The sequence below is a fragment of the Fringilla coelebs genome (genome assembly GCF_963513975.1).
Source record: "Fringilla coelebs genome assembly, chromosome: 9".
NCBI lineage: Eukaryota > Metazoa > Chordata > Aves > Passeriformes > Fringillidae > Fringilla > Fringilla coelebs.
Genome location: NC_140067.1, coordinates 2037317 through 2063013, shown reverse-complemented (window position 1 = coordinate 2063013; position 25697 = coordinate 2037317). Strand labels below are relative to the sequence as shown.

The 25697-nt window shown below is 45.5% G+C and overlaps 1 protein-coding gene across 1 annotated transcript in view; it reads left to right on the top strand.

Moving 5' to 3' along the window:
• Positions 1 to 1922: 1922 nt before the first annotated feature.
• The window catches only part of ROR1 (receptor tyrosine kinase like orphan receptor 1), a 152358-nt gene continuing 128583 nt past the window's right edge, over positions 1923 to 25697 (top strand). Inside the window, exon 1 of the mRNA XM_084211271.1 lies at positions 1923 to 2090. Coding sequence (XP_084067397.1) covers positions 1988 to 2090 — 103 coding nt within the window. The 5' untranslated portion in view covers positions 1923 to 1987. The remainder of the gene's footprint in view (positions 2091 to 25697) is intronic.

Genomic DNA, 25697 nt, shown 5'->3' with positions numbered 1-25697 from the left:
GAATGGCCCTGAGGAATGGCCCTCAGGAAAGGTCCTTGAGGAATGGTCCTGAGGAATGGTCCCTGAGGAATGGTCCCTGAGGAATGGCCCTGAGGAAAGGTCCCTGAGGAATGGCCCCTGAGGAAAGGTCCCTGAGGAATGGCCCCTGAGGAATGGCCCTGAGGAAAGGTCCATGAGGAATGGCCCCTGAGGAATGGCCCTGAGGAAAGGTCCCTGAGGAATGGCCCCTGAGGAATGGCCCCTGAGCTGTTGATGATTCTCAGCCTGATCTCAGACCTGCCACCATGAACTCGCCTGATGGTCTTGTCTGGAGCTGGGTCTGCCCTGTTCACCTGGATTGGGGGTGATGCTTCAAGGACCTAAAGCAGCAGGAACTCTGCTCAGGGGCCAGCAGCTGAAAGTCCCTTCCATGTGTCACACCAGATCCTAAAACACATCAACCTTGTCCATTTCATCCATGCTTGTTTATTGGCCAGTTTTCCCCAGAAAGTGGATAATCTCCTGTCCTTTGCCTGGCTGGAGAGAGGAAGTACATGTGCATGTTTGTATCTGTGAGGAGAAGGTGGTTCCAGATCTCAATCTCCTTCCCTAACACGCTGCCAGATGTTTATCTGGGTTTCTTCCTCCTCTTGAAACTCTGTTAGTGTCTGACAAGAAATACAAGATTCATATGGCAGAAGAAAAGCCTAAGGGATCTGATCTAGCAGGAAGTGAAAAGGAAATTCCTTTAATCTTGTCCTTGTTTCCACTCTGCTTTATGAGCTTTTTATTAAACAGTTGCTGACTTTTGAAACCCTAAACCTAATCTAAGCATCCCAGAAATGTGATAATTCTCCTGGATGGAAAGTAGTTATCACTCCTAGGAGCTTCAACCAGCTTTGGCAATGTCCTCCAACTCCAGCAAAAATGTTATCCACCATTGGCAGGAGGGAACTCCAACCCTCCTGCCCAAAATCTTGGTTTCCAATCGCCAGAGAGAGGAAAAGGCATATTTGGGGTCTGGGCTGGTTGACAAGGCGGGGATGGATCACAGGTTAGACTTGATGGTCTTGAAGGTCTTTTCCAACCTCAGCACTTGTGTGATCCTGTGAAAAGCGCGCCCCTCAGAGTGCAGTAATCCCACAGACTGTGCAGACCCTTGGGAAGGGGAAAGGATAGAAACCTTTCCAGTGCGGATGACCACGCACTAGAATGGATTGTCCAGAGAAGAATATGAAGTCTCCCTCACTAGAGACATTCCAGAACCCTCTGGACACAACCCCATGCCACGGGCTCTGGGGTGCTGGAGAAGTCAGGCTGGAACACATCACCAGCAGTGCTCCTTTCCAGCTCGATTCTGTGATTCTGTCTGCTCGCAGGCTGGACTCGATAATCCCGCAGGCGGTTCTGTGGAAAGCGATCCCCTGCAAGCGCGACAATCCCGCAGGGACTGTCCCTCAGAAGGGAACGCGACAATCCCGCAGGGACAATCCCTCAGAAGGGAACGCGACATCCCCGCAGGGACTGTCCCTCAGAAGGGAACGCGACACCCCCGCAGGGACTGTCCCTCAGAAGGGATCGCGACATCCCCGCAGGGACTGTCCCTCAGAAGGGAACGCGACAATCCCGCAGGGACTGTCCCTCAGAGGGAACGCGACAATCCCGCAGGGACTGTCCCTCAGAGGGGAACGCGACAATCCCGCAGGGACTGTCCCTCAGAAGGGAACGCGACAATCCCGCACCGCCGCCCTCAGAGCTCTGAGGGGCGGCTCTGAGGGCGGGCGGCTCCGCGCGCGGGGACAAAATGGCGGCGGCGGGCGGCGCGGGCGGCCGCGCGGGGGCGCTGCGGGGCCGGGCAGCGCTGACAGCGGGCCGGGCTGAGGGCGGCGGGCCCGGCCCCGCTCCCTCCCCGCCCGCACCGCCTTCCCCGCCCGCCCGCCCGCCGGCACAGCGCGGGACGGAGGAGCGGCGGCCCCGCGGTGGATGCGGGAGCAGCGCCGGCTCAGGAATGCAGCAGCCGGGCGGCGCGGACGGGAGCCTCCCGCTGCTGCTGCCGCTGCTGCTGCTGCTGCGAGCGGGGAGCCGCGCCGAGCCCGGGGACGCCACGCAAGGTAAGGGGGACAGGGCGGGCGGCGGTCCCGGCCGGGATGAGAGAGAGCAGCCGGGCCGGCACCGAGGGGAGCCCCGCTGCCCCCCCGCCGCCTCCCGTTAACCAGCTCGGGGTTTTATGCTCGGTCTGTGTTTAATTGCTTCGTAAAAAGCTCTTTCCAAGTGTTGGGGCCGGTGCGCGTTCCCGGCGTAAGCACTGCCAGGCGGTCCCGCTTTGCGGTCCGTGATTGATGGTGCCCGAGGTGTGTTACCGCACTGGCGACTTGGCCCTTAGCTCCGCTCTCAGGGCGTGTTTCGCCATCCCACCCCCCTTGTACCCCTCAAAAATGTTTATTTATTTATTTGTCTGTTTATTTATTTGCGACCGAAAGAAAGCGTCTCCGTTTTGCTTTTATCGAGTGATGTTTATCCCGCGATCCTTCTGCTCTATCAGGGTTCTGACTCCGGCCCTTTTGCGAGGGGTTTCTGTGTAAAACAGCGTAGCCCAGGCATAAAGGGACCTTGGAGCTGGGATAGCTGGAATTGGAAAAAGACTGATTCCTTCAGGCCAAGTCAGTAAAAAGTGAGCAGTGTTTTTGGACTGCTGCATGAGAATTTCACTGAGTTGGATGTACGTGAGCTCCGGCTCCTCCAAAGGGGTTTGTGGTGGGTGCTTCAGTCACACCCCACCTCGGAGAAGTGCTGCTTGTTAATATGCCCGCATTTAATAGTTAAAGAAGTGAAAAAAGTGAACGCTAAAGAGAGAAAGTTGATGGGAAAAGCCAAAATTTAACCCAAATTGTGAATACTGTGGGATAACTGCCTTTAAAAATGTGCTTGTAGCTAACAGATAAAACTGTCTTGTCGGATGCCTGAGCCTGGGGTTGTGCCGCTGTCCCCAAGGATGCTGTTCCCGGCACTGTGGGAGAGGGTGGATCTCTTGGAATGACTTCCCCATGTCCCGGGAGTCTCGTGGTGCACATTCAATGGCTGGATGAGTTCTAGCTTGGGGTCGGAATTCTTCATGACATCTCAATGGGAAAATTTTCAAAAGTTGTTTTCTAGCGTCTCCAGGGAGTGCTGTCTATGCTTAACAAATAGCTGTATTTTTTAAAGGGGCAAAAAAGGCTATTTCACCCCTGGTTTTTCAGATCGTTTCAAAGCTTTAGGGCAATGCAAGTTGGTTTTTTTTTTCCATGTTTCAAAGAGCCTGGAAGGGAAAAATAAAACCCCATTAACATAAAGCAACTAATCACATTGGGTCTGAAATGGTTCATTTCTTATTTTCTGTGCATTCTGCTGGGAAGTACCTATCAGAAAATGAATTCACCTTTATGTGAGTATATTAATATTGTCATTATTAGTCATTATATATTAATGTAGTCATTACAGCACAGGTCATGTAGTACAAGTTACACCAAGAGGGGTTTCAGCTCAGTATAAGAATGCATTTTTTTCATAGTGAGAACAAAAATTCACTGGAATTACCACCCCAGGGATGTGGTGAAATCCTCGTGGCTGGAGGTTTCCAAGATGAGACTGGATAATCTTAGCCAGGCTCCTTTTCCCACAAAAGGCTGGACCAGGTGATGCATCCAGTTCCCTTCCAGCCTGGACTGTGATTATGTACAGTTACTTTCCACAGCAAAGTATTTCCTTTATTTTGAATAATATCTTTGGCAAATGCTTAAAGTGTGGATTCATGGGCAGATCAAGTGATTTATTTATTTTTTATAGATAGACATCTATCACATGTTCAACCACATACTAGGTTTTGTGGAAGAATAAGGGAACCTGAACATCCAACACCAATTAAAAAAACCAAACAAAGAAAAAGCCTGTTCTAAAAAGTTTTACAGGTTTCTTTAAGGTGACTGTAGTCGTTGGGTAAATAGAATTTGCTCTATCAGAAACCCAGCCCAGACAGAATCTTCAGTCCCTACCCTTTAACCCTGACATGTTCAGAAAGAGAATGTGGACCTCTGTCTCCTGCTGCTGCCTTTTTGTCCATGACCTTTCCTTGGAGGGAGCAGAACAACCCCAAAAGCTTTGTCCATTCACTGCCTGTAGGGTGCTCACGGGCTGGCCCGAGCGTTCCCAATAAAAGCACAAAGTTAATGTCAATTTAAGGAACAGCACCTCTCCAGCTTGGATGTTTTCTGCAGCATGTGGCTCTGGATATTCCCAGTTCAGCTCGATTATTGTTCTTCCAGACCGTGGAACTCTGTGAGGAGTCATAATGAAAGAAATGTGAGTAAAAGAAAAACATTTAAAAAGCTTGGAGTAAACCCACAGATCTCCAGATTGTGTTTTAGATTGTAGGGGTGCTGCTGATTTCCTTGAAAGTTGTGAGATAAAGTTCCACAGCTCTTGATTAGTCCCTGTGGTTAATTGTTTCATCCCTGGGTCACAGGCTGCTGCTTCAGCCACTATCCAGGAATGAGTTTAAAAACAAACAAAATGCTTTTGTTGCCTTAAGCCTCTAAGAGGATGAGGGTAGATGTCACTGTTTGAGGTTGTAGCCTTGTATTTCTTGACAAAAGTGGCTTGAAGTAGCAGCAAATTATCTTCAGGACATCGTTTCTTTGTTTCCATAATTAACTTCTACCGAAACTGCTGTGTTAATTACGTCCTCGCCGGGATTTAAAGTGTTGCAAATGAGAGTTAGGCAGGGGAGTATTTTAAAGCTTGCGTATAGATTTAAGTAGGCAAAGAGTGGGGGAAAAAAAAGTTTCCCTGAGGTGTGACACTGGATCCTGCTCTTTAGAAACAGATGTAGAAATCCAGCAGCCTGCTGGGACTCCAAAGAGCACCTCAGAGTCGAAAACTCTTTTAAAAAATCTCTAACTAAACGCAGCTGCTTTACACGCAGCGATTGTCTTGCAAGCCAGAAGCATGTAGAAAGTTAACTCAGACAAAAGAAAAAGTGTAAACCTTTCCTTCCTCAAGCCCTGGAAACCAAAACCAAAAAAAACCTCAGTCATCCTCAGCTGCAAATTCGATGTTGTTGTGTGAAATGTTCTCTCCAGAAGCAGGAATTGTTTGTCCGAGGTGTTTTCTGCTGCCCGGGTGTGCTCTCGCCTTGGGTGGGTATCCCGGAGCTGCTGCCGCCAGGGGAAATCGCTGCTGGCACAGCTGGAGAGTCTCACACCGGCCGGGCAGAGGTGGAGCTGTCACACTCCTCACCCAGCCTGCATTTTGACACACTCCTCCCTACCGAGGTACTTAAACGAGTGGCATATCCAGTTATTTTGCTCTTAAGATGCTGTCTTTGATCCGGGTTCCTGCTTTTAAAAATTAGCAGACCCCGTGCTGTGTCTTGAAATCAGCTCCAAGAAATTCTGGGTTTGCCCCAGCCCCAAACAGTTGAATAATGAAGTGACTTTGCACGGCTTTTCTTGTTTCTTTTTCATTGTAATCAAGGAGATATTGAAAGTCAACGAATCTGAGCATCTATAAATGGAGCAGCAGTGAAATGACTAAATGAGAGCAGTTGTCAATGATTCTTTGTAAACAACAGCAAAATACTGGTGTTAGCTGAGGGATGCTTCTGTGTGGGGGTGGTGCTTGCAGTTTTACATCCTTTATGATGAAGTCCTTTAAAATTCCTGAAATTCTACATTTGGTGTTATGTTTCATTTGGTCAGGTGCTGCAGAGGAAGTTACAGTTTTTTGGTGGTTTTTTTTTTTTTTTTTTTCTGTCTGTTTACAAGCAGAGTCACTGCTGTCCTTGCCAGGAGTGTGGCATGTGAGAGGCTTGGACATGTTTAATGTCATTTAATTGGGCTGGAATGACAGGATAGCCGGGGGGGGGCTACACTGTGAAGTTTGCCAAGGTGGAAAAACTGAATAATTTCAGCTTAAATATATATCACTAGTGTGTGATGTGATGATAAAACTCTAAATATTACTGTTATTTAATAGTAAAGTTCTTTGAAGTCTGCTGGGGAATATAATGTAAAAGAAAAGAACTTGCCTATATTTGGACTCTAATGCAGTGCAATATTGAAAATGGTGCTCTGCCAAAGTCAGGCAGCTTGGGGAAAAGAAGTAGCTGGAGAAAGGAACCCTTTAGTGAGGAAAGCAATAACCTCAGCCTGCTTCCATGCCAGCATCCCAGCGTGAGGAAGATTGCTTTCCAGGATCTCCTCCTGAAGTGGAGACACTGCAGTGCCACTGTTTCCAAGTAAATCTGCAGGGCAGTAGATGAAAGGAAGTGCTTGGGGAGAGAATCCCATGGTTTGTGTTGGTGGGATGGACACAGATTTGGAGGATGGTTGTCAGGTAGGATTCCTGAAAAACTGGCGCAGAGTGGTCACCAAGAGGAGCAGGAGGCACAGCAGGGACTGACAGGGATAAATGGGCTGTGGGGCCAGGGCTGTGTGTGCAGAGCTGCCCTTTCTCTGCTGGTTCCCAACAGTCACTCCATGGAGCTCACACCCAGGGCAGGAGCAGGAGGAAGCTCAGGTCGAGGCTGCTTTGCTGCTTCACCAAGTTCTGTGGGGTTTTTGGGCTTGATATCCTGTTCTAACAAACCCCTCTGAAGAGCTGAGGGGGTCTGGTTGATCAGAGAGGGTAAAGGACAGCACAGAGTGGTCCTGCAGGACATGGCCTGGATCATGGTGTTGGTGGGGGCTGGCTGCTGTGTCCCTGTTGGCTGGAATGTGCCAGTCTGGGGGAGCTGGTCCAGGCCTGGCTTAACCCTGCTGAGATTTTCTGATCTCTCTGCTCTTGTTACCAGGGACTCTGGGAAATGGCTGAGGCTGAGTCAGAGGAGGTTTGGGCTGGGTATCAGGAAAAAGGCTCTTCTCCCAGAGGGTATTGAGGCACTACACAAGCTCCCCAGAGGATGGGCACAGCCCCAAGGCTGCCAGAGTTGCAGGAGCCTTTGGACAGTGCTCTCAGGGACAGGGTGTGATTGTTGAGGTGTCTGTGCAGGGCCAGCAGTTGGACTGGATGAACCTTTGGGGTCCCTTCCAGCTCAGGATTCTGTGATTCTGTGATGTCACATTGGAGACAGGAATCCTGGGTGTATTTATTGTGCCCTGAGAATGTTGAAGGCAAAGAAAATCTGCCTGCTTTTCGTGTGTGTCAGGGAAAGCTAAAAAAACAAACAAACAAACAAACAAAGCAAGTCCCTGTGTGTACAGGCAGCCACTGTCTCCAAGAGCTGGAGCAGAAGTTCTGGGAACTTTGTGCAGATGTTCCATGGTCTCTATAAGCCCTGCTGATGCTCTGGGCTGTGCAGAGATGTGCTTTCACTCACTCACAGATATTTGGGACTAGCTTTAAGTTAGGACTTTGCCATCCCAATTTGCACTGGGAAAGTTTCATAACTGGGTGAGTTCTTGAGAAAAGTTTGTGCAGGCTCTGGGGGAAGCCTGCATTTTATTAAAAGCTTTCTTTCAAGCTGCTCAGGTCATGTGCTGAAACTGATACGGCACAAGGGCTTCCTGTGACCTTCTGCTCCTTCCCTCCCAGGGCTGTCCCCCTGTCCTGTTCCCAGATGCTCTGTCTGTCTGCAGCACAGCCCTGAACATCTGCTCCAGGCAGATCCAGGAAGGAGCTGGAGTGCTGGAGCTGGGAGCTGGAGCAGCAGCAGGCCATGGGAAATGGAGAGATCAGAGATAAGCCAGGGAAAAATGCTTTGTAACCTCCTCACACATTCCCTCCAGAGACTGGGAATGGAGCAGGGGATGCTTTTCCTACCCTGGGAACTTGAGGCTGGCTCTGGAAGGATGTGCTCTTCCACAGCCACAGTGTGAACACTCCTCTGCAAAGCTGCTCTGGTGGCCCAATCCCCCCTGAAGAGGCTAAGCTGAGCTTTAAAGGATGGAGGGTGTAAATGTAATGAGGCTGCCCATGCTATGGCTGGTCCATGTAGAACACCATGGCTACTCCTGCAGAGCAGGAACACGTGCTGGACAAGGAGGGATTGGGATCTGGGTGGCCTTAATTTCAAAATTCTTGAGGGCCTTTAGCTCTTACCATGTTGATATCTGCTCCTGTGGAACATTTAAGGCGTGGAGGGGGTTTGTTCTCTCTCTGAATTCAGCTTCAGTCATTCTGTCCTCAGAGATAAGTGTGACTGTGAGCACACAGAGGTCTCCAGAAGACACAACCTAGGTCAGACAATAATAAAATAAAATCAGTGTTAGAACTAAGACTAGGCCTGGTTTTCCTCAAGTGAGGTCCTCTTTGCAAAACCTCTGCCAATGTTTTTCCTCATGGAGAGGAGTGGGCCTCGTTGTACAGGGAATTTCTCACCTGTGGCACCTCTGTGGAGGTAATGTGTATCTGAGCCATGTGCAGTCTGCACTGCATTTACAACAGCTCTTGCTCTTGCCTCTCCCAGTTTTTCCTGTAAGGGGTCAGTTATCATGGGTGAGCATCTCTTCTCCAAAATTAACTTGGCTTCCAATGAAAGAAAGTGTCTTTATAATTGTTTTGTTTACTCTGAAGTACTTGATGTGCTGTATAAGTAACAAACGTTCTGCGCGTTTTCATTTTCAATTCTTTTTTGTATATGTTAATCATTCATTCCACATGTTTGGATTTTGCTTTATAAAACACATTATCTCTCTGTGAATTTAATGAAAATCTGTAGCACGATGGAGACATCTCTTTTTCTCCAGAACGTGCTGAGTGGAGAGAGCACCACGTTGAGCTCTGCTTTCAGTGAGTTTCACCTCCAGTGACAAGAGGTCATTTAATTCCCAGCTGATTGTCAGGAAGATGGATTTATATCATTAAATGCTTTCAGGAGGCCAGGGAAGAGCTTGTGCTGGACCTTTGCTTCTGCCTGCTGGCATCTCTGAGGCTGAAACACTTCATGCTCACCAGAGGATGTTTCTGAACTGAGGGCCCCTGACTTTTACATTCACTTTTCTTGGCAGCCTGACAGAGCCCAAGTCTGGCAACCTTTGTAAGTGAGATGCAACAAGCCTCGCTTATTTCAGCTATTGCTCTGTCACTGTGTTTTTAATTTACTGTAATTCAATAACTGACACAATGCTGGAGTAAATAAATGGGCTGTGAACATTCTCATAGGCCTTGGGTGTCCAGCTCAGGGCAAGATTTAGCTTTTAATTAACACTGTCCATGAGATTTATTGTTAAAATTGCATCCTTTTAAATAAGTCAATCTGAAGTTGATTAAGAGATGAATAATTGAAACCTGCTGTGGGGTAACAGAATGCATTCTAGTGGATGTAGCAGTGGAGCACCATTGGAGCTCCAGACCCCTTTTCTCCCAAGTTTTGGGTCTTTCCCATAAGCTGGATGTTGTAATTATCTTTTCTGTGCAGGATTTGTTGTTCTCTGTTGAAAAAAAAGTGTTCTTCAATATATTAAGAACAGTAGTATTTTACCTGTATATAAACTGCATTCTTACTACAGCAAAGAGCTTTAGGAAGGCCTTGGGACACCCTGGTAAAAACCCTTAAAGGGTTTTTGCTCCTTTCACTCTCCCTCTGCTGCACAAATTCTCCAAAAAAGAGGCCCAGGCAAGGGAAGAAGCTGTAAAGGCATCCTCTCACTGTAGGGGAATCTTATTAGCAAAATTATATTTCATCAGGGATTAAAAGAAAATACGGAGTTGATTTTCTTGTGTTATACAGGGAGAGATGGTATCTGATTTGCCCTTTTCCTTTGGAAAGCCTGTTTGTAGGATGTGATTTATGTTCTTGCATTCTCTGCTTGTGATTGATCTTTTTTAAAATCCTAATGTGTATTTCTGACCCCTAAGCAGCAGTAAAATGCTCACAAACTTGAGAGTGCAGAACTTAGCCAATTTTCTCTTAAAATCTGTTGTCTCTTACTTTTTCCAGCAGCAAATATGGTCCTGATATGAGGAGCTGTGTGACCAACCCCTCTCATTTCAGGCTGAAAACCTCCAGGGAATGTCAATATCAACATTTTGTTGGTTGAGCTCTTCAGGGTGAGACAAATGAAGTTGGGCATTGAGTGAACTGGGCATTCCTTCCTTCCTGAACTGGTTTTACTGGGGAGCCACATTGGCACTGATCACACCTGTGCCTCTGCTTTCAACATTTCTGTAGGTCCTAATGGTTCTGGGGAAGTTTTTTGATCTGTCTTGAAAACTTCAAAAGTTGAGAGTTAGGACTGAGGGAAAGAGTAAAAGGTGGTCTCAGTGTCAATAGCAGGGACAGTGAAATTTCAGGGAATTCATGCAATAAAGGAGAGACCACCTGCAAACTGACAGCTTTTCCCTGCCTTGAGGCCTTTGGTGACAATATCTCGTGGTGGAAGTGACTCCTGTAAGCAGGGCACCTTTACAAGGATTTTTGGGAATCTGAACATTTAAGGTTGCTCTGTTGAGTTTCTGGGTTGTGTTTGATTCCCCCATCCAAGAGAGAAGACTCAGTCCTGTTCAGTTCCCTCATCCAAGGTCATTCTAAAGGCTCTGGGCTGGAGCTCTGAAGCACTGGGTGAATTTTTTGGTCTCTTATATTTATTGTGGAGTACCTCTGGTAGAGCCAACTTTAAAAATCCACAGTTAGCTCTAAGAGCAATCCCCCTTTTCAGAAAGTTTTGACAGAATGCAGCAGCAAAGTCTCAACAGGAGTTTTCTCTGTCAGTAAATGAGGGAAGCTGTGGCCTCAGGCATCACAGCCCATCCAGCAGGGTCACAGCAGGGACAGCAATGCTGGCACTGCCTCTGCTTTGGGAAAATCAGAGTTCAGGCTCCTGCACAAGTCTGTACATCAGGTGTTGTTTATTTTGTTGTCAGCTCTACAGAAATCCCCTACCCAAACCCTGTAATTGTCGGATGTTCTGTTATCCTATTCCTGCTGCCAGTTATTATCTCCTGAGATTATCAAGGGTAACTTCACCTGGACTAATTGTAATAACTGACAAGGCCTGAGGGCAAGAATTCTGTCTCAGCAGTGCAAGGAGGGATTAGGTGTGTGTATATTCCCTGTGATTTGCTGAGAGGTGTCTATGTACAGATCTGTCAGGAGAACTGTAAAATCATTTGAAATGTTGCAAGGGATGGATGTGTGGTGATTGGAGGCTCAACTTTCTTCAGCTTTTGTTGCATTATCCCACTGAAGTGAATTTTATAGGCTTTTTTCTGCCCTTCCTGTATAAGCCTGGTGTCAGGCTCCTTGAGAAGGCACTTATGTTCCTGAAGGATTATTGTGCTAATTTAGCTTTCATTTCATCAGGTATCAAGGCTTGATTTTATCCTGCTGTTTGTTGCTCTGTTCTTACTGGGAATTACTGACACCAGAGATGTTGGGGATTACACTGAACATGACTGAGGTGCAGCAGGGAAATAGTTTTTGATCTCTACTTGTTTTGCTGTCTTAAAGATCCTCCAAGATCCTAAAGACCTTGGTTATGGCTGAGTCACTCAGCAGTGCTGATTAAGACAGTCAATCTGAGCAGCAGAGCCTGACAGATTTTCTGCCAGGATCTTTTAGAGGATGCATGTAATGAATCTTTTAGTAACTTTAGTGGGCAGTTGCTTTCAGCCAGCTGAAATATTTCCTGTGTAAAGGAAGACAGACTTTCCACGTGAAAGTCACGATGTGGCCACCCCTGGTGTGGGATATTATTGCCTTAAAAGAGCCCCAAAGAACGAACTCAGTCCTGCTAATGATGGCACTTGTCACCAGTACACAAACAAAGTACACTGAAAATTTATTTTGATAATATTTTCCTTATTTTTAGACTGAAAACCCCCTTTTTCCCCCTTAAAAAATACTTTTGCTGCTTTGTTTCCAGACACACTTCAAACGTAGAGCGTCCTGGAATATTTTATCCTGAAAAACAGAGAAGTACAGCTCCTCTCATGGACTGGACTAAAAGAAATGGGAGAAATGTTTTGTACTGCTACAATTCCTGAGTGTTCCCAGCATCTCTGGTATCCAAATGGACGCTGGTACCACTGGGATGGTTTTTGTCCTGTAGGTTTTTGCCCACTGGGATGGTTTTCGTCCTGTGGATGGTTTTTGTCCCGTGGGTTTTTGCCCACTGGGATGGTTTTTGTCCTGGGGTTGTGCTTTGCCCCTTCCCAGAGCTGGGAAATGCCCTCTGCAGAATGTGTGAAACTGGAATCCCTGGGATTGAGTTTTGAGGCAGGATGCAGCGTTCCCTTTGCTTCCTGCTCCAAATGCCAGGGGAGCAGGGATGGTTTTGATCTGGGTGTGATGTGGGGCTGGCTCATTGCAGGGGTGAAAGATGAGTGTCACTTCCAGCTCTGGCTCTGGGAGCACACAGGGGCTGCTCTTCCAGGGCTGGCCCAGGGAAGGACAAACCAGGGCTTTGCAGACAGGAAAAACGCTGCTCAGGGGGGGATTGGATTTCTCCAAACAAAATATTATCCAGAAATATTCATGGGGTTCAAATGAGCAGCCAAATGCAAATGGTTGCACTTTTTGTTCCATATATGTTCTCATGCTCTCTAGCAACCTTAATGATAATATCCCAATTTTTCCTCCAAAAATGTGCACAAAAGTTATCTCATTTGGCTACTAATAAATCAGTTAAATCCTAATGAAAATACACAATACACTGCTTCTGTGAGGAATATTTCTCAGACTCAACGTGGGACTCGAAATAATTTCCAAATTTTAACTCCATTTGTGTGTCAGGAAAACATTTGCAGCACTTGGTGAAAGCTGTTGCAACTTGAGACAATATTTGTTCTCTCTCTATTTAATCATTTCTTGTGCAGTTCAAGAAGAGCAATAGGTCTCTGAGCAAGAACTTTTCACATTTTGGAGGAATATAAAGATAAAAAAGGAAATGTTTAATGCTGTGCTTTTAGATTTTGACTGGGAAGCAACTCCTGCTTCAGTCTCTTACGTGGCTTTTTTGGCTTTTATTACTTTTGCACCACTGCATAGAGTTATGAAATGAGTGATTTTTGTATATGCAGAGAAAGGATTTTATAATCTTCAGGATTTTTCCATTTTGCCTGAATTTATCAAACATTTGTTCAGATGAAGTGAAAGGGGAGGCAGCCTCAAGTGTCTCTTTCCTGTTGCACAGAGCTTGATCCTTTCTGAGTTCTGCAGAATTTCCCACTTTGAGCCAAACTAGGAAACATTTCAGATACTTTGTGCTCATTCATCTTTGATGTTTGGGATTTGGGACTTGGGTGGTTTATTTTGGCCATCAGCCCAGGTGAAAATGTGCTGGAAAAGGGGTGCACCTGGCAGGGGAGGGTCTGGCAGCCCTTTTCTGGCCTGCACCAACACTTTCTGCCCTGGGCCAGTTTTAATCCAAGTTATTTCTGGGGCTTCCAGCTCATTTCTGGATACTTGAATGTCTGAAGATGCAGGAGGAACACCTCTGCACTAAATATTTGGAAATTCACTTTTACTGCCTGCTTGCTGGTGTGGATTTTAATTTTTTTTTCTATTTTCTTGTGTTTTAATGACAACCTGGCCCTCTGTGGGACCGAGCTGGTGGAGCTTTGGAGGGGGTTGTGCACTGGACTTTGAGATTTGGTGAAAGGCTGGTTCAGAAATGCTGGGGGTTGAAGGCACATCCCACAGTGCAGCTGCTTTTTCACTCCCATTCCTAGGGAGGAGCAGAGCCCACTGGGGCCTGTGCCTTTGAGCTGCTCTGCTGCATCATTTCTATTGGCAATTCAAGGTCCTGGGGGCTGTTTGGGTTTCAGTGGATTCTTGTGTCAGCCAATAACTGCTTCCATGTTTTCTATTAACATCTCTTTCATTTTGGGAATGTGCTTTGCTTAATTGGATCTTTAAAGCCACAGGAAGATATTTGGACCAAACCTGTTCCTCCTTACACTCGAGTAAATTCAGAATAAATGCATCCTGTACCCAATGCTGGTAATGAATTGTTAGACAGTCCATGATAAATGCTCCATCACATACTTTGCATGCATTTTATTTTAAGAAAATCAGCTTAAATGCATTTTTTGGACAGATGGAGCAGTTAGAGGTTTACCTGAAGGCCCTGATGTGGTGTTAGAGATGTGCTGTAGCTCAGCCCTTACATGCACATGATGAACAGCAGAGAAACACAAGCCATGAAGTCCTGCAGCAGTGCCAGCTCCTCGGTTGGTTTGTGTTTATAAGCAGATGCTTCTTCTTTAATCTGGGGAGAGATTGGTGCATTCTCCACAGAGGGGCTGATTTACCAAGAGATGCAATCAATTTGTTTCCAAGCACAGACATGTCTGGGCTAATGCAACACAGACACACCAATAACAATGCAGTTTTTAATGCCTTCTTCTTATTTTCCATTTTTTACTGACTAGGGTTATTAAAAAAATGAAAAAATCCATCTGTACCACTTTAATTTTCAGGGGAGAAGGTACTGGGGAGCAGGATTACAGATGTTCACATGCCCAGACCTTGTAGGGGTATTAAGAAATGAAAAATCTGCAATATTATTTGCCATGGCAGCTGCAATGATTGACCTGTTTTTTCTTTCAGAAACTTTGTTTATATTAGAAGCTTTATATCTCAAATAAAATTAGTTTTATGTGAAGGGGAACTACACTGGTGATGATTTTGTTTAGGAAATAATGTCAACACCCCAAAGGATTTCTGCTCTTTGATTTTTCCAGTGTCCAATGGAAGCCTTGGCTAGGGGCTGAATAATGTCTGGTTCTGACTCCTGTTGCAGCACACAGAGAATGTCTTGACAGCTTCCAAACCAATAATATCTTACTTATGTTTCAATATATGAATAACAGCCCAGGCTTTCTAGAGATTAACTTGCTGTGGTGCAGCTCTGTAACATGCTGCAGCCAGATGAATGGAAACCCTTCAGCATTTGGAAGAGCAGGAATATATCCCTTTTATAAATGTGTGCTGTAGCAGGGATGTGCAGGCACATTGTTTCACTTGTGTTCTTTTAATTAAGAGGTGCAGTTAGCAGAGCACATGATACTCCTTCCTCCTCATGCTGTTTCTTTCCCCTTTTCTAATCTCTGCTCTCCAGTGTGGTTTTTCTTCTTCACGGTCCTTGAGAGTCTTGTTTTTCCAAAGGGATCCCCTGCTGACTGTTCTGAGGTCTGTTTAAGCACTTTCTTCAGCTCTGCTTTGAAAGAAGTTGTTCCCTTTGATTGCTGAAATCGTTCCTCTGATGTCTGTTGGTGTCTTTGTGGTGCAGAGATGGGGAAGAGGCCAAAGAGCTGCTGGTGCTTCTCTGTCCCTCTGCTGTGGTGATGCCTCATCCCTGGGATGTCCTTGGGATCCCTGGGCTGTGACAATGGCAGCAAGGAGAGACTGGAGGGAGGCTGTTCTGGGCAAAGCAGGAAAAGGGCACTGCTGCAAATTCTCTGGTGCTTCCCAGCAGGCAAATCCTGTGGCAGGGTCTGGTGTTTTATCAGCCACAGCAAGAAGTGACGACTCCTCCTGCTTATCTTCTTCCCCAGGCAGTGGCTGTGGGGAGGGAAAACACCTCCAGCTGCTCCATCCTCTGTAGCTGTTTACTTAATTTGTTGAGAGTATTTAATTTTTTTTTGTTTAAGAGGTTATAGATTTATTGCAATGGGTTGATTGGTTTTCTGTGGTAACTTTAGAGTGGTAAGTGTTGTTGTGGTTTCTATCAAAAACTTATTTCTATCTTTGCTCCCCACTGGGACAACACATCTCTCTTATACTGCCATGGGCTTTTGTGCTGTGAAGGGATGGAAGTTGTTGTTTTGTTGATTTCCCCTTTCCTATCAGCTCCCTTTGCCCCACTTTGCCTTTTTTCTTCTGTTGCAGTGAATGGTGCTAAATTATTCTTGTCTCGAGGAAATCTTTGAAAATAGCAAGTCCCCTTTGCATGTAATATCTGCTGGTTCCTAGATGGCTGTGGTGGCAGAATCTCAGTGCTCAAACTGGGGACATCTGTGTTTGTTCAAGGAGCAACGGGGGATGCAGCGGATGGGAAAGAGATGAAGTTTGCTGAGGCACCAGGAACTGGCAGGATAACTCAAAGAAAGTGTTCAATAACAATCCCTGCTCAAGGCCCCAGTCCAGCAGAGCACTTACCCCTAGGCTGGGACTGTAAACAGTGCAGAGATTTAAACGGGCCCAGTCCTGTGTTTAAAGTTAGATCCCGCCTGAGTGCCTTCCTGGAGCAGCGCCTAAGTGAGTGAGACTTGCAGTTGTTTTTCCTTTACACGAGTGAGGCTTGAAAGCGAGACCTGACTGCTGCTTAGTGCTGTCCTGGGGCATCCAAGAGCTCACTGAGGCTTTTTAGGGCTCTGCCCCTGCTGCTGCTGCTTTTCCTGCCACTTGCAAATGTGCTGCTTTTTCCTGGCCTGTTTTCCTGCTCCAAGCCCAATGACTTCTGCAGAATGGGAATCTGAAAGATGCAAATCGCTCACTGCATGCCAGGGCAGTGCTGTCACTGGTCATGTTTTCCAAGGCCTCAACCCAGCCTGTGTGGTGGGAGAGCAGGAAGGGAAGGAGCAAAAAATGCAGTGATGCAGAGGTGTCTTTCTATTTCTCTGGCATTAAATACATGCAAAACTCTCAGTTTTACGTACATACACAAAAAATTTGACGTGAGGCTTGAAAATACAAATGTAGATAATCTCTTCTTGTGACCCTTCCATCCATTTTTGAAGAGTTTCTTAAGGAAATGGGATTTTTTTTCAAGCAATTCTTACCATATGACTTTGATTAGTGAGAGGAACTTTCTTAGTGGGTTGATCCCACAAACTCTTTCTTTTGCAAGTTGTCTTTACTCCAGAGGGCTGAGTGCTGGCTCTGGGGAAATCTGCCCTTCAAGGAATGACTCTGCTGCAGGTTTGCCGTGGACTTGCAACAATCCAGCTGAAGCTGGATAAAAATGTTTACCCACCTGTGTAATGCAAGTTCAGATCCTTGAATGAAAGGCCCTACTGTGCAAAAATACCAGGTAGCACTGTGGGGGGGAGGGGGGCATTCTGTACCTGCAACTTCAGATTGTTTACAGTGAATGTGGGAAGGTTTCATCAATGAAAAGTGTAGCTGGTTTGCACTTATGTGGGGTGCAAAGGGTTAATATTAAAGAACAACAAAGAGATAATATTAGAGATCAGAAGGATGGCTTTCTTATCCTTTAAGTGTGGAAATTCTACTGCTGCTGTTCCTGCTGAATATTCCTGTTATTGAATATAGATATTGAATATTCTGCCTGCCTCTTTCTCCCCTGGATTGTGTGTCTGTGTGATTTCTGACTAAGTGTCAGCAGCAGGGAGGTAGCAGAGAAAAAAGTTTCAACAGTTGGATGATGAAGAGGAGTGAAGATGAGAGTCAAATTTGCTAATCAGTAATGCTTCCAGAATATAATATTTATTGTGTGTTGTACCTGTGGGGCCTGGACAAGGTTTATGGCACAGCCCAGGCTGTTCAAACTGCTGGGAAGGAACTGGAAACTCCTTTCTCTGGAACTGCCACAGTGTAGATCTTGGTGGTGGTGATGGCAGTGGTGAAACTCCAGTGGCTAAAGTTGGAGTTTGCCTCTGCCTTGAATATACATTCAAGAAAGATGGAGAGGCACTTTTTACAAGGATGTTTAGTGACAGGGCAAGGGAGAATGGCTTCAAACTGAAAGACAGAAGGTTTGGGTTGGATATTAGGAATAAATTCTTGGCTGGGAGGGTGGGCAGGCCCTGGCACAGGGTGCTCAGAGCAGCTGTGGCTGCCCCTGGATCCCTGGCAGTGCCCAGGGCCAGATTGGACATTGGGGCTTGGAGCAGCCTGGGATGGTGGAAGGTGGCAAAGTTGGAACAGGATGAGCTTTAAGGTTCCTCCCAACCCAACCCATTCCAGGATTCCATGATTCTGTGAGAGGAGGAAGGGTAACCTGGAGCAGAGATCTGACCAAAAGTCACCAAATGGGTTAAAAATCAAGCCCAGGCTCTCCCAAGCCTGCAGCAGCACTTTATATATGTCCCCAAAACAATTCCTGAGAAGTAAATGGAAGAATACAGAAAACGATGAAATAAGCAGGATATAAGCAGAATAAGAGCTGTTACTCTTCAGCCATGGGGGGATGTGTGTGTGCAGCACTCACTGAAGGGCCCAGAATTGTTCCTCCAGAAGCCTCAGGGCAGGAAATACACCTGACAAAGCTCTAATTTGGAGACCTGTGTAAAACACCTTTCCATAAGGCTTTGTTTCATATTCGCTTGGCTGAATCTTCTGACAAATTTTCCCCGAGCTTTACGTGCACAAACTGTATCGTTGTTTTGGAAAATGCAAGCCTGACCACTGTAAATGGGTTTATATTTCCAGCAGGGCAGTTATTTAATTTCCTGTTGGAAGTCTGCAAATGTTGGCACTGTTCACTCTCTGGCAGGGAGCCAGAGGAGAGGTCGGTATCATTAACAGGCTACAGCCCAGTGGAGATTTCTTTTGGTTTCATCCAAACTTTTAAGACTGGGCTATAACAAAACATAATTTTTGATTGAACTTCATAAAGGCAGGCAGGGAGATCAGGGAAAAGGGATGACAGGATGCTCTCTGGGATGAGAACAGCTTTTGTCCTTCCTTACCTGCTCTTGGGCTGGACTAATCGTGGTTTTGCTGCAGATTTAATCTCGCTGTGTAGTTTTTCACTAAAGCAGCTCAGAATGAAGGCTGAGGGCTAATCCTGGAATTGGTTCTTTGGGTACAAACCCATTCCCTTTGTAGTTATTTTCCTTGGGATCCATAGCACAGCCCCTGTGGAAGGATGGGTGCCAAGGGTTGGGGCTCTGATAGTGACAGTGACACAGCTGTAAGTCCTGAAGCTGCATTCCCAAAGGATCCCTCAGCATCCAGAGGCCTGAGCTGGCTGGAAATGCCATCCTCAGAGACAGCCACTTGGAAAGCAAAGTCTTGTAAACAAAAAAGGTATTTTTGTTCAGAGTTTGTTTTAAATCCCCCGACTTCAGTCAGCAGAAATGAGTCAGACTGTTGGCTGTGAAGACACATCATTTATTTGGGGTGTCTGGCACAGCCTCTCTGTACCTGATGATGCTTCAGGCGAGGCCCTTCCCCACAGGGACCTTCTGGTGCCCCATTCCTGCTTCCCAGCTTTGCTCCTGCAATTCTCCATTTCAGGGCAGTTTGCAGCGGGGACAAACTCTTAAATCTCCAGCTTGAACTCAAGGGAGCCAACTTCAATTTCTTCCGTGAGATTTCTACTTTGAAAGGAGCTATTTGTGGAAAACAAACAGTCAAATGATGTGGGAGGCTCTTCATCACTTGGGAGCCTTTAAATCAGGCCTGCCTTGGGGAACAATGTGCTCACAGCAGCACTGGGATGTGTGCAGAACCACTGGATATAGGGAATTGTGGCATGTGTCATGCAGAGGATCAGATTTAGGATTATTGTGGTCTCTCCTAAATCTCCCATAAAGCAGTACTTGAGTGTAATCTGTTTGGATTTCCCCTGCTCTGGGCTGCAGCAGCTGCTTTTTCTCAGGGATCCAGGGATGGAAGTGGAGCTGCTCGTGGAGAAATGTGCACAATTTCTATATTAGAGTCAATATTTGCACTCACTTTGCCTGGATTAGGGGGAGCTGGAGTGGGAAGAGCTGGATGATGGAAAGCAGAAAAAGGATAAAAAGCAGGTTTTGACCACCTGTCATTCTTTGGTGTTGTTTCTTGAATGGTATTCTTGAGGCTGATAATATGTAGCTTAGGCCATTGATATGTGTTCAATCAGAATGAAAAGTACCTTTGGGAAGGAAGAAAATGGGAAGTAAGAAAGTAAATTTTGTGTGTCAGAAATATTAGATTGGTTTTTTCCTGGAGTCCTGAGAAACATGAAGTGCAGCTAAAGGAAAAGGCACATAAGCCCAAAACATATAAAACATGTGAAAAATGATGTGCCTGGGCTGATGCACTGCAAAGATGTACTTTCATATTTTTTGTGATAACTTATTTAATAAGATCTGGAGCTTTTCTTTTCTTTTTGCTCATTTTTAAACAGATGAATGCACTTATCTGTATTTACATCATCTCCAGGCAACCCAGAGAGTGTTCTTTCCATATGCTCATGGAGCTCACAGCAGTAATAAGTGTAGAGGGACAGGAGACCCTCTGGTCCTTTGCAGTTTCTTCTGGGTGTTAAATTTCATGCAGAAAATATGGTTCTTATTGCAGCTTGGCAGGCATCAGAAAAAAGCAAATCTTCTCAATGTTCCATCGAAAAGAAATACTGAGCACTCAGTTTTTATTTTTCTAGTATCCAGAAGTTACTGATTTCTTTAGCAGCAGTTTTGATCAAGGATGCTCAGAACTGTTTACAAACATTTTTTTTTTTTTTTGCTGTGTGTTATGTATTTTTTTTTCCTTTTGTAGAGGAGTACAAGTTAAATCTTGTATGAGCTCCCAAAAAAAAAAACCCATAGAAGGTCTGGGAATAAAAGCTGGGGATCTGCTCTTCCACATGTCTTTTTTACTGAAATTCCAAGATCAAAGCATTTTTCTTTATTGCTTTATTTGGAAGCAGTGTGGCACCTATCTAGGTGTGCCATATGGAGCCATCTCACATATCTGGATCCTTATTCCTGAGCCCAAATTCTTCTGCCCACGTCCTTGCCAATCCTGCAAAAGCCTCCTGCCATTCCCAGTGCCCAGCCTGGTGGATTTGGGAAGGGGAGGGGGATGTTGACAGGAAGAAATCATTGTCAGTTTGCTTTTGGAGATGGTAATTATTTCAAAACTTCTCCCCTTCATAAAAATAAATGGAATTTGTGGCATTTCTTGAAATTGCCCAGTGTGGGGTTGAAATGCTCTTTTTTCAATTATAAAATGACAAAATGCTCATAAATTTGCTATTGTGACTCTGGGAAGTATTTTAATGAACAATTTTGAATGATAGAGGTCAAAGTTTTTAGGAAATAGGGATGATATAAAAATACTGTGATTTGTTAGACTAAAGTTCATTTCTTATGGGAGGCAAATCTGAAGAGAGAAAGTATTTAAGGAGCTCAATAGTTACTTATGGAGAACATTATTATGGTTTTGATTTGGGAATGCTGGGTGTGAATAAAAGAGAGAGAGAGGCCCTGGATAGGAGAGGAAGGTATTTTAAAGAGAGATCAGCACAAAAGTTTAGGATGAACACAGCAAAAAAGTCAGGAAGGCTGAGGCACAGAACGGGATGGAAGCTCCAAGTGATAATGAGGGGAGCAGGAGAGGAGAAAGCCAGGAGAAAATGCTGACTTGTGACTCAGTGCACAGGAAATGTTCTGGAGAGGGAAACCAAGGCTGAAATCCTTAATGTTCTTTTTTTTTTTTTTTTTTGCACTGCTTTTGACCCTGCCCTGAAAAACCCAGCAGACACCAGGAATGCACAGACATCAGCGCTGCAATCTCAGTCTAGAATGAGAAAAAACTGCTAGGGAATGCTTGGATAAATTAGATGTTTTAGGATTTCTCCTGTCAGCTCCTCAAGCTCTGAGGAAGTTGCTCAGCCCGGGTCAGGCTGAGGAGTGAGAGACCCTAAAAAATTGGGAAGGAAGCAAAAAATGAGTGTCAGGATTTCGACATCAATCTGCTTAACAGCAGATAAAGTATTTGCAAGCAGCTGGGAGATAACAAGGAGATAAACAGCGAGCTAAAATGGTTTTGTCAGGGCCAAATCCTGTCCCTCCAACCTCCCTTCCCCACAGAGCAGCTTGTCAGGCCCCGTGGGGGACACGGTGACGTGTCTGGGGCTGGTGTAAATTGTGATGGCAGGGACAGACACGGGGGCTGAGTGAAACTCTGTAAAGGCAGGACTGGAGTGGCTTCCATGCAGGGGAAACAGAGAAGCTCCAAATATCTGCAAAGCCTCAGGCCTGGTTTGGCTCTTCTGGAGCAAACTGGGAATGGGAGCAGCAGTGGTGCTGGAGGATGCTGGGTGGGAGGGATGGGAGGCAAGCTCCAGATATCTCGCTGTGATAAACACATTCACTGTCCTGTGAAAACGTAAACAGTTTAATAAAGGACAGCAGGAGACAAAGACAGTAAAGCAAAGATTGCAGCCCACACTGGCACCTTCGGGGATACCCCTTCAATACCTTTTAATTACATCAGCCTGGTGCATATTCATAGCCCCTTATGCATATCCATGAACTGGCTTACATTTTCCATAAACTGTTTTACATGGCTCCTCCTTCGCCTGCCTTTTTAGAGCCTGTGTGTTTCTTGGCTGTGGTTTTGGCTCCTTCTCCTTATCACTTCCACTTTTTGGGCCTTGGTGCACTCTGCCTACAGACAGTGAGTGCTGATAGTGGGCAGATCTGTACAGGTGTGCTCATCCTGTGCTCACTGGATGTTATCCCATCCCAGCAGGCATTTGAACACAAGCACACTGATATCAGCTGTTGCACTACTGTGTCTAAGCTTAATTAACATCTTTAGAACAAAGTTATTTTAACATCACACATATAAAATCCATTGTAATATTTGTGAAAAGCCAATATTATAATATGTATCTATAACATTGCTAAATGGGAAAAATAGAAGAAATATGAAGATGGACTAAGTGCAATGTATAAAAGTCCTGAAGGAGAAGCCACCTGTGTAAATGACAGACCAGGAGCTGGTTGGGTTGCAGCTCTTTGGAGGGGATTTGGGAGCTGTGGTGGAAGGGGAAGGGAGCCAAGCCAGCAGAGCTGCAGTGTGAGGGGAAGGCAAACGTTGTGTTTGGCTGGGCAGGCAGCAGCACAACCAGCAGGACACAAAAAGTCTCTGTCCCTCTGCTCAGCATGGGACAGACCTCAGCAGCAGGAAAACTGCCTTTGGGAAGTGGGTCTGGAGAAAGGCAGGGACCAGCTGGAGAATGGCCAGGGGGATGGAAAACCTCGCTGGTAAGGATGGATGAGCTTTGACTGCATCACCAAAAAGGAGAAAAAGGGGAAAAAGGATATTTGTTGCATCACCAAAAAGGAGGAAAATGGGAAAAAAAAGGATATTGATTTCATCACCAAAAAGGACAAAAAAATGATACTGATTGCATCACCAAAAAGGAGGAAAATGGGAAAAAAAAGGATATTGATTGCATCACCAAAAAGGACAAAAAAAGGATATTGATTGCATCACCAAAAGGGAGGAAAAAGGAAAAACCAGGATATATTGTGACTTGTTACTGCATCAACTGTTACAAGGAAGGAGAGAACAGCTTATTCCCAATGGCACTGATTGCTAAGACAAAAGATATTTGACTTAATTTGAAGCAGAATAAGCTTAATTTAGATATGAGAGAGAAAACTAGCCAGGGTGAGGAGAATAAAGCCTTTCATAGTCCTGGGAGGCTGTGAGGGCCGTGTTTGAACAAGAAATTAGATTTCCATCTGTTAGGACCCAGTTTGGGAGGGGCATGGCCAGAGGACTCTGCCCCATCTCTTTTGCCCTGGATATCTTGGTGACTCTAAAGGGATCCTAGAGAAACCAAAGCTTCCATTTAGTCTTGGTCAATATTTCCCTCACCTGTTTACTCAGACCTTTACAAATATACTCCTTAATTAATGCAATAATGGTATCATAGCTAAGTTTTTTCTCATGTCAGACCTGCTGGAGTATAAAATGCTTTTTGATATGAACATTCCCAGACAACAAACATGATTCAGACCTAAACTGTGTTTGTTCCATGATCCTGAAGCCTTCTGCTGTCCTTGCTCCTGGGAATTCCCATCAAAAAGGGAGTTCTGCAGTGCACATCCCTGCTGCTGTGGGTGGTATTCACTCACCTGTGGTGTTTCTCTCAAAGCCTATTTGTTTTTGCTCCTAGCAAAGTACATTTCTAGTTCTGTCCAAGGAGATGACAAATATATCTACTTTATTAATCACATGAGTCACTCGAGAACAGCAGAACATCAAACATTCTGAAAGGATTGAGCATGTCAGGATCTCTCTCATGTTTTTGCTGTATCTGTGTAACAGTCTTTGATTCACATCTGCCTTCCCAAGTTGTTCAAGTCTGCCAAGAAGCCTCATCACTCCACACCAGCCCACAAAACTGAATAGACTTGGGCTCACTGTCGTCCTGAGTTAATGCATCAGTGATGAGTCCAGTCCAAGAGCAGAAAAAAATCTGTTTTCCAGGGTTGTGAGAGCCATTAAGAGGGGTAGCTCTGCTGGGACTAGTTTACATCTAAGTTAAATACCAGATAGGAGGGGTTGTCTGTACTGAAAAATAAGTAGTCTGTTGTTCTACAGAAAACAGAGGCCTGTTTCTCTCTGGACATGTGTCTAACTCACAATTCTGGCCCCAAAGGATGTGTCTGTTGAAAAGAGAAGGCAGAGATTGCCAAGAAAAAAAGGCATGCCCTGCTCAAAAAACGAGTGTTGCTTTCCCCTTTCTCCTTCCTCCTTCCCCCCAAAATACATGGAGACACAACAGCCCACCCCTTTTTTAATACTCAATTTTTTATTCAAATGGGCTGACCTGTAATCTCAGGAGTCTGAGGCTGTGTTTAGTTTTTCTTCCTTCCATTGCAGTTTTTTGGTTTTTTTTCCCCAGTAATCTCCATCTGACATCACCCTGTTTATGAAGTCTGCTGCTGTTCTGGAAAGATCAAACTCAGCCTTTTAATATTTATTAATCAGACTTTAGGTAAGGAGGTTTGTGTCCTGTGTAATGGTGTCAGTCAGTTGTGCCAGAATCCTGCTGTTTTCCAGGATGCAGAATGCCTGAATTTTATAAATTGTGGAATCCTTGTAATGCTGCCCCAGGGAACTTGGGGTCACCTATTCCAACCTCTGCCTTGCAATCCAACCTCTGCCTGTTTTCCCTTCTCTGTGGCTCTGTCACAAAGGAAGGAAAGGGGATTTAGGCAGCAATAAATAGATATTTGTTCCTAAAAACATCCCCCAAACCCGATTTCTGCTGAAAGGAACGTGAAGAGGAGGGGACACAGGAGCAGCAAGGTCAGGGCTGGCACTGCACCGTCCTGGGAGCACACCTCTAATATCCAAGAAAAGATTTCAACAAATTGGGCTGAAGTCCTGGAGGAAAAAGTTCAAAATCAATAGTGTGTTTTTATTTTGGGGAAATGAAGCCCTGTTGCAGTGGAGGGGATGATGTTTTGTGCACATCTTTGTGCTACCAGCAGGGACAGGGGTGTTATTTAGAGCAAGGCATGACTGTAAATAGGAGGGAGCCAATGCAGACAAGGAAACCTCAGCTAAATTCCAGAGTTTCCTATGAGTAAAATCCCTGGGAGTGAATAATCCTGCAAGGGAGGTTATTGAAGCTGCAGTGCTGGAGATGTTTAAATTGGACAGGCCAGAGCTGGGGGGGGTGACATTCCTGGCAGAGAGTCCTGCCTGGCACTAGGCTGGGTGCACAGGTTGGTCCAGCTCTTGGGAAGTCAATGGGAGCCTTTGAGCTCACCCTGGATCAGCCTTTGCTGACTGAAGATGTCTCTGCTGGTTCTGGGATCCCTGTCAGCTTTCAATGGCACTGCAGATTTCCAGGTTTCCTCAGCTGGAGGAGGGCATGAGTGATAGGACCAAATTTGCTGTCACTGTATGATGATGTGAGTCTGCTGCATTGGCATTTTTTAATATATGGATAATAGACATTCCCCTTTGGAGTTGGGAATGTGTATTTCCCACCCCTGGATTTTCATAAACATATTCTTAACCTGCACCAATTTCATTAATCTGAAATGGCAAGATTTTTCTGGGTTTTTTTGTTTCTCTGCTTAGTGCAAAGTCC